This window comes from Asparagus officinalis, chromosome 3 (assembly GCF_001876935.1).
Source record: "Asparagus officinalis chromosome 3, Aspof.V1, whole genome shotgun sequence".
Lineage (NCBI taxonomy): Eukaryota > Viridiplantae > Streptophyta > Magnoliopsida > Asparagales > Asparagaceae > Asparagus > Asparagus officinalis.
Window position 1 is genome coordinate 18117360 of NC_033796.1, and position 8866 is coordinate 18126225.

Sequence of the window (8866 nt, forward strand, 5' to 3'; positions counted from 1 at the left end):
CACCTGGAAAGAATTTTTTATAGCCAGAAGCAAGTTTTGGCAAAGTTTCGCCTATTTATGACCCATGTAAAACTAACACTTACCAGTACAATGATGACACCACTTTTATTTGATGTAAAATTTGGATGCAACATGCCATCTTATTCTGGGGGTTGCCATGTGTGTGTTGTATGGTGTGCAGTTTGTTGATATGAATGTTTCGATAACTTTTGTTTATGGTCATGTTTCTGATGATGTAGTTATGAGTAATTCGTTATTAAAATCATCTTTATATCCATGGATGTCAATAAATTCACTACTTTAGAGATCCATCATCTTTCTATTTTTGTATTCAGACATTCTTCTATCTTATTTTATCAACCTCCTAGATGTAACCCAGTGAAGATTCAATTCAAATATGGTGCATCCCTACTAGTTCCTCTAGGAACCTAAGTACTTGAATAAGAGTTAAATTCATTGATTAGCAGTACATTGACCAATTTGATGATTATTGTGCTTTGTGGCCTAGTTGCCATTTATACAAGACCTGATCCCCTTCCATTATTCTAAAAGGAAGTGAAGGGCACTAATAAGCATCTTCACAGAAAGTGTGAACTCCTTTGAATGGAGTAGTCCATGTTATATCAAAGTACCTGAAAGATGGCAAGATATGAAGACCATGCGAATACCACTAAAGTTGATGTATATAGCCACGGCTCCCTTCTTTCTTCCTATTAGGCCTCCCAGACCCCCAACCGCATGCTTATCCACTTTTATATCTGCATGCTCTCAGTTAAGAATTAAATAATAATAATACATGATACAAAGGCGAAAGATATAAGCAAATCAAACAAGGACAGTGAGATAGCATCGGGTACGAGACTCGTTTCATCTCACCTCTAAGGTAGGGCTCCGTGTTCTTGTTGCCAAAGAGGAAAAGTTGAAGAGATTTCATGGTGGCTTCTCCTAGAAGACTAGAAGATCAGGCATTAAGACAATGCACACTTGGAGTTTCTTTTCTGATAGAAAAACAAGTATGGTCTTGAGTCACACAACTATGTATTTCTTGTGCTAGTACCTGTGAGTTTCCTCTAGAGTTGCTTGCAACATTTGCCGAACATTAAGCCTTGGTACTTCTTGCAGCCCAACAACCAGGAGATCAAATTTTCTGTCCCTTCGGACAAGCTCTTCAAGATCCCCTGAGGATAACTTTACAGTACAAACCAAAGCTCAGAAAACTTATGTGAAGATTCAAGTATTCACAGATCCTACTTTTTACAAGCGTAGGATTTGATAATTAATCACCTTCCCATTCATGTTCCACGTCACTATGCAAACACAAAGAGACGAACCAGTTGNACTGGTACCGTCTTTATGCCCTCGTGAGTTGGATCGTCACTTTCCATTGCGCATAGCTTCTGACCCATTAGCTCATCTGATCTCTTCCTGCACAAGTTTTTCCGGTAATTTCAATAACAGAAATACGCGCACTAATAAGCGATAAGAGCCAGGGATGGTAGCATTATCGATAGATAGTTGTAACATTGTTCGTAACCGATGCGATGCGATCGTCTATGAACAGATTGATCAAGGGACGGGCTAATGCTTGGGGTAATACACGAGTCTCATGATGCTAAAATAGGATTTTTTTTTCTGGCAGCACGCTGGCTTTGTTCTATCCTTAATTTTGGACATATTGCTGAAGGTTACTAAAAAAAAATTCAATTGAAAGAAGAAGCTAAATGAGCAGCAAGCTTACCGTCTCTCACGAAGACTGCTGCAGTTGCCCATTCCCGCTTCTCTGTGTTCCTGTTATCGGTTGGTGAAGACAAAACAAGATTTTCGTGAAACAAAAAAGCTGAAGTTGGAAATTTCACCCCCGTGTTACAAATGCCGTTTTCTTGAAGTTAGGTTTGCGGATGGGTCAATCGAAGTCGGAAGCAGCCACATCAAAATCCACATGCTCTGTCACGCGAATTTTTGGGCTTCTCGTAACACAGTCATACGGATGTCCTGATCAAACTATTTGGGTGGGACCACTTAATTTGAATATGGGTTACGTTACGCCACGTTGTCAAGGTGTGGGTTTGGTCCATTTGGTGCAGTGTTTGATTGGTGCATTGACGAAATTGACAATTAGGACTATGGTAGGCAGCCAATCTTCATCAATGACAAAGATTTTACAGGGGATATCGCGTTGGGATGTATCGAGAATTATACAGGGAGTCGTACTCGCTCCCCTATCATTTCTATTCTAGAGAAGGCAAAACTAGACCTAAAAGCCCCACGTCACGTTTATTCTCAGCAGAAAAAAACTTATTCATCTGAACTCTATTTAGCTCATCAAGAAGTTGGCAGCGATTTCTTAACTGTTAAATTCTGCTGTTTCGGAGCATCCATGATCCATGGATATATCATGAGTATCACAAATGCTGAATAGAAAGTAATATGCAGCTCCTGATTTTCCTTCAGCAGGTAGATAACTGTCCTTAGCTATCATGTTTCTTTTGAATTATGACCCAAAAGAAAAAAAAAATTCATAGAGGATTTTTTTTTCCCTCTAACTACAATATGTATTAGTCCACTTTTGATATCTTAACATGTACAAAATGTATTTGGATTGAGAACTTGACGCAGGGATTCAATAGCAACCAATCTGCCACAACAAGCAAGATAAGGAACTGAGAAATTAATCACACCCAGAAGAAAAGGAAAAGAAGAAATAGCTACGGCCCACGACAAAACAACACAGGCCAACTAAACAGCCAAATCTTAACAAATTGTAGGATGGAAGCCCCCTGGTATTTCACTAATAAAATCTTAACAAAACATTCAGATGAAGGATTCCTGTAATTGAAAACTTGACTAAATGCAGATACAGTACAAAGTTCTTCAAGAAAGATCTTTGTTTATCCAACCGGAAAAAACACAAATACAACATACCTTGATTTCTCACAAGTTTACTACCTTTTCACCACTAAACCTTCTGTCAAGCAACAACCTCAAATACACCTGTGTGCATCAAACTCAAACATTATACACAGTTATTATCAGTTCTACCACCCTTTAGTCAATTCTTATCACCCTGCAACATATTAGCCTGCTGCTCTACATGAGGCCTAATAAAAGTCCTCCTCCACCAGACTTCAAAGGCTCTCTGTAAATTAGGACAATTATCACCAACTTTCAAGAAACTCCCCAACCACGACAGAAGAATACTCTGCTGATCTTCTAAAGGCAGCGTAAGTATAGTTCGCCCAATTCCCTCCTCCACAACTTTCCGATCAAAAGATCTACATCCGTGTTGTAACCAACTATAATCATCAATAAGAGGCTGCAACCAAACTTGTAACAGCATTTGTCGAGTTTCTTTTGAAGGAAGCATCTCCCCTTTTCCAATTCCAACAAAGAGCCTCGCTGTGATGCAACTGACCAAGTACCGAGACACTATCGGTAGCTTTGGGTGCAAAGACGCCAGCTCATCTTGGCTTGCCCACATTACTACAAACTCATCAGCTATATGCCTATCTGCTAATATTTCAAGTAACCATAAGAGATTATCTGCTTCTAGAGCTATTTTTTTCTTGTCTGGGTCGCTGCCACACTCTGATGCTTGCTTGAAGAGAAGTAATAGCAAGTTTAAGCAGCTTCGGCATGAATTATATAAGGTTTCAGTGCATATGTCAACAGCACCACTTATCCAAAGGCTGTTTTCTTTTAAGAGTTTTAATACTAGTGATTTTGTCTCACGGCGGCCCCTGTCATCACTGCTTTTGAGGACCAACTCCAGTATGTGAGCAAGCGTATCATTGGGAGGATTAGAGATATCTGAAGACACTCGTTTTAGGAGAGGACTGACCCCGAAATTATCGATTTGTAGGTGTCGAATGGATGAGACGACATTTTCTTCTTCTTCTCCAACCCAAGGGACTGCTTCGAGGTATTCTAAGCAAGATTTCATGCAAGCATGGAAGCCAAGTGCTTCAGCTACCTGTAAGAAGATACTTATGTTACGATGATACATGTTACTAGAGCATAATGTTTAATTAAAAATCATAACTGATTAGCTCATGCAATGAATTAAATCGTAAGCAACCACCTCTATATCATCTGAAAGCACGTGATAATAAGTGGACAAATCGGCATTACTAGTACATAAACTTTAGTACCAAAACTAGTACATGACAATCGACAATGCTAATTTCAAAATTTCCCAACTTTTGGCAGTTTATAAACAAGTTTCCGACCAGATGAATGAATCAATGACCAATCTTTTGTTCGACTTCCAAACCATATTAAGCAGTGGTCACGAACCTTTAATCTGGAAAACAAAATCTTTGATTCCATATCATTCCTCATAAATGCTCTATTTACAGTGACTCAAATCACAGTGATCTTGTCATAAGATCCAACTAAGACACAAATTATAAACAAATTATAACTACCTCTGTTAGGAATTCAGGCTAACACGGAATCTTGTGAGAGGGACAAATTCATAAATAAGTACCGTACAAAACCCAAAAGGGAACCTATTGAATCTTGCATCCCGAAGTTAATTAACCATAGTTCAACCAGATACTCACTCCATACAGGATTATTTTCCCCATATATTGTTTTCGTTAAATTCAGAAACTTTTCACATTTGAATGGATGCAAACATTTTGACATTTCTTGATTTCTCAGGCCTCTAATATGAAGGGTTTTACAACAGGATAACTTCTTAAACATATAGACTCTAATTAAAAAATGAAAAAGAAAACCTCAACCTGTAAGAGACACAGAAAGGACAGAGTTTTACTTGTACACTTCTAAGTACAGGAGGACTGGCTTTGAATTGGATTTATCTACAACATCTTAACATAATATAAGATGCTGAAGAAATTACTTGGTATTAAACCAAAAAACAGTTTGCATGTGGAAATCAGGAAAATCTTCATGATTTCACCTAATGTGAAATGCTGCAGGAAAAGAACATTCACTAGCTATATGAAACAAACAAAAATAAAGATTATTCACATATGAACTTACCTTCAATATGCGTAACACACGCTGAACACTTTGTTTGATCAATCTATGCTTCACTTCTTTGCAGTACATCAGTCCAACAGTCTCAACATAAATCTCTACATCTTCACAATCCCCAATCTCAACACACGATACTGGAGACTCCACCGAAAGCTTGTCTTTAAAAAAGCTGCTATGTTCTACAAGAATATTCTTGTGGACGCTCATCCTCACAGAAATACCCTCTTTCCCAAACAAAACAACCTTTAGATCACTACTCTCGGGCTGACCAAAGCCAACAGATATTTTCCTTTGCTGAGCCTCGCCATTAGCTTTCAATGCTCTTTCAGGTCCTACTGTTGAGTTATCGGAAGCTGCACACTTTTGGTCGTCAGAGAGACCCTTGGATCTTGGATGTGTAGCATTTTGTTTCTTTTCCATTTGGGGGTTTTGTGATTTTGGAACTGGGGCTTTTGAAGATGGAGGGGTTGTTTTTTGCTTATTTTGGTAGTTTTGATTCTTGATTGTCTTTTGAAACACAACAGGTGAAGGGCAGCACCAAAATCCTTCTGGAGTTACTGCAATGGGAACGTTTCTGATCTTGGTCTGGCCCGGTTCAACTCTTCTAACCCTTAAATCTGCCATTTGTAAATGTTGTCTTCTTAAATTCGAAGAATATACTTCAGCTACTGATTTGATTTGATTACTTCAAGAGCTTTATTTCCCAATCACGATGCTTGAGAAGAACTCCTACACAAAAAGAAAGAATTTTGATTCACTACATATACTGCAAATAAGCATAGAATTAGTGTATGGAAGTATCAATTCTAACCATACAAGGATTCTCAAGAAAGGAGCCGTGAATGTATAGAATTTGAAGAATGCACAACCTGCAACCCTCTTTCTAATTTCAAACCCATTTCTAATTTAATTAGCAAAAAAATGAGAATTCATCATAAAAGGGCCTTTAGACCCAAATGTTCGTTTATGGTTGGTTCTACAAGAGCTCAACCAGCACACAGAACATCATTAAGGGGAAACAGTGGATGGTTCATAACCACTATCTTTATCAGCTTAAATTAAGCTCAAACTTTAAAGGTATGTTCCATAACAGAACTGAAGTAAAATTAGAAGAAATTTGCTCATAAATCAAAGACCAGAAATAAAGGATCAACGATGAGAAAACCCAAGATGCCGACATACTCTAGATTATTATCTTGATAATAAGCTGAGTCTTGCTGTCAGAGAGATTCAAATTAAGAACTGGTTGGCACTTGTAAATAATACTTTCCTCAACCTCACGCAATACAATCAACTTACTGAACAATGAACTAGTTGATTTCTTTCGAGATCCGATAGCAAAAACTAAGATATGGGTTTTTCTCGAAATCGAACAAAAACAGTAAAGAACAAAGTTTTACTGACTAAAGGTCCAACTTTGCAAAATGGGTAATTTTAGACAGCCCAAAAACACTTACCCTGAATCCTCTTCAAGCTCCCGCGATCACAAGCTCGCTCCTTTTCTCCACATATCCTCTCCTCTGCTCTCTATCTAATGATGGAATCAAGCTCCCATGCCACGCGTGAAAGAAACCAAAGAATGAGAAGTTTTCAGAGAGGAATGATGAGCATCTTTACTCGTTTCAATTTCAATTCATTTTAAAAGGAGAAAGTGAAGGAAGTCCATAGTCGTTGAGGAAACCTTTAACTTTTTCAGATGGGGTGTCGCTGCTTTTTCCATCTTAGATATTCCAAGCCATCATCATCCTCTCTCTCTCTCTCTCTCTCTCTCTATTTTCTCTCTCTAACTTTATTTTCTTTGCTTTTTTTTTTCTTTGCAACTTTGGGACGAAAGAGAAGAAGAGAGACGGCAAGTGGAGTGGAGCCTCCAGCACGGAACAGCTCTTGAGAGAGACTCCCACTCTCTTTTGCTAATGACTAGAATACCCCCCAGCTAATTATTTTTTACTTAAAATAGAAGAGGACGGTTTGATACTTTGAATCCTCAAAATTAAATGACACCGTACGATAAGATTTGTCATTTATCACTGTTATTGGGGCCCAGTTGTCAGTAAAAAGGCATTTTGGGTGCTTGGAAATGTGGGTGTGCTGGAAATTATCTTTCGAACCTTGAGATTCGATTCTTGTTGTAATCCCACTTCCAAAGATCCCAGCAGTAAACAAAACAGAGAGGAAAAGACATTTTTGGTGCAGGTTATTTTATTATACAAAATGCATCTGATAACAATTTTCCTAAATACACGCAATGAATATTCTCACTGACACCTGGGTCCCTTTTTTTATCCATCGCGAAAGTAGCCCGCAGAGTGAGTAAACCCACAAGGAGTTGAGCCTTCAACAAGACTGGAGGTGAGACGAGAAGTTGAGATGCTAAAAAGAGGATAATTCTATTTTTTTTTAAATGTTTTTTTAAATAACAGATTTTAATGGGGGTGAAGGAGGCGTTGCATGTGATTTCTATAACAGAAACGTTGAGAAGAACGCGGTCCTGCATAATTAAAAGGATTGTTTGCTTGAGTTTTAAGGCATAATAATGTTAGGATTCGCTTTGTTCAGTTTTTTAAAATAATTTTTAGTCCCACTTATTAAGGGGTATTTAGTAATGCGAGATCACAAGATTCGTTTGTAGTTGTAGCACAACATAGTCTCAGATTGAATGGACTTAATTTATGTGTGATTCCATGTTTCTGATTTATGCCAACGCTTCTCCCATCTGTAATGCTTCAATCAATAAATTATTTAGAGAAAAGTCAGAGCAGTTATGATATAAGGAAACTTACAGATATTGTTGTGGATTCAAACTTCATGGTTCATAAATTACTAAACGATTGACTGTTGAGACTCCTTTCTCCCTTCCTTTCTGGAGATTTTTCTATTTTTTTTTTCTATTTTATTTTAAGGATTTGAACAAATATTATAGGCATCAATTTCCATCATTTTCCAGGATACACTCTCGAATCACATAATTTACCCGTGACCCTTAAATATGGATCAGTTGTTTTGTCACTGGACATCCAAAACTTTCTTTTGCACACGCGGGTTATGTTTCCACTTGGGATAATATAAAAATATAAACATCAACTTTCATCATAATTTCGGAGTTTTGATGCAATAATTAGAGGGATTTTAAGATGATATAAGAGCAATTCGGGTTCAAATCTTACATGCCACGAATTTAATTCGGTTTTTTATAAAAAGTAATTTCGTTTGCATGAGTCTAGGTTTCAGCTCATTAAGAGGGCCCTCAATCTGCGATGACATGTTAGAATACAAAATATAAACATCAACTTTCACCATAACTTTGTAATTTTGGTCTAATTGTTAGAGGAATTAAATTTAAGATAATGTTTTAAGATATTGCTAATAAGTAATACTATATACATTTAAAGTATGAATTGAATCAAAAAACTTTCGTCTAAGTCTCTCTCTCTTCTGGCTAAAAATAGTAAACAAGAGCACATAGAAAATTTGATGATACGTCACCTTCATCTTTGCTCATGGTGTGCCCAACTTCATGGAATGTGACACGATTTAATCAAAGCTAAAAACATTAGGTAGCTGAATCAAAATATTCTCATGAAACAGAAAAAAAAAAATTGGCTACAAGCAAGACCACCAAAAAAGAAAAGAAATGAGAATGTTTGACATGATCCCAAATTCTAGGTAAAGGAAAATGAAATGAAGCACACTCTACACTAAAAATGTGAGTTGTCCCACTTTGGACAAGAAATGAAGTGCCTTGAGCTGAAGCGTGACTGGGAAAAGCAAAAGCAAAGGCGAAGCAAAGAACAACGTACACATCGCGCAACACCAATTTCCCTCTTTATTGGTTAGCCCTTCTAAATTATTTTGATCATTTTGT

At 37.4% G+C, this 8866-nt stretch overlaps 2 protein-coding genes across 3 annotated transcripts in view; both read right to left on the reverse strand.

Moving 5' to 3' along the window:
- The window catches only part of LOC109833215 (type IV inositol polyphosphate 5-phosphatase 11), a 3875-nt gene extending 1959 nt beyond the window's left edge, over positions 1-1916 (reverse strand). Inside the window, 6 exon segments of the mRNA XM_020400808.1 lie at positions 633-758; positions 877-953; positions 1058-1188; positions 1285-1337; positions 1340-1425; positions 1739-1916. Coding sequence (XP_020256397.1) covers positions 633-758; positions 877-953; positions 1058-1188; positions 1285-1337; positions 1340-1425; positions 1739-1770 — 505 coding nt within the window. The 5' untranslated portion in view covers positions 1771-1916.
- On the reverse strand, positions 2752-6821 carry LOC109833216 (BTB/POZ domain-containing protein At3g50780). Of its 2 annotated transcripts, none has more exons than XM_020400809.1 (3): positions 6462-6821; positions 5008-5733; positions 2752-3970 (listed from the first exon to the last, which is right to left on the reverse strand). In XM_020400809.1, exons 2-3 carry the CDS (start codon positions 5626-5628, stop codon positions 3050-3052), a joined length of 1542 nt encoding a protein of 513 aa, XP_020256398.1. In that variant the 5' UTR covers positions 5629-5733; positions 6462-6821; the 3' UTR covers positions 2752-3049. The 2 variants fall into 2 exon arrangements, with proteins under 2 accessions (XP_020256398.1, XP_020256399.1); XM_020400810.1 differs by lacking the exon at positions 6462-6821 and adding an exon at positions 6187-6434.

Excerpts from the sequence above, each read along its gene's own strand:
- LOC109833216 (XM_020400809.1), bottom strand. The coding sequence starts at position 5,628 with ATGGCAGATTTAAGGGTTAGAAGAGTTGAACCGGGCCAGACCAAGATC. Across the intron at positions 3,971-5,007 it reads GTGTGTTACGCATATTGAAG|GTAGCTGAAGCACTTGGCTT; the intron begins GTAAGTTCATAT and ends ATCTTCTTACAG.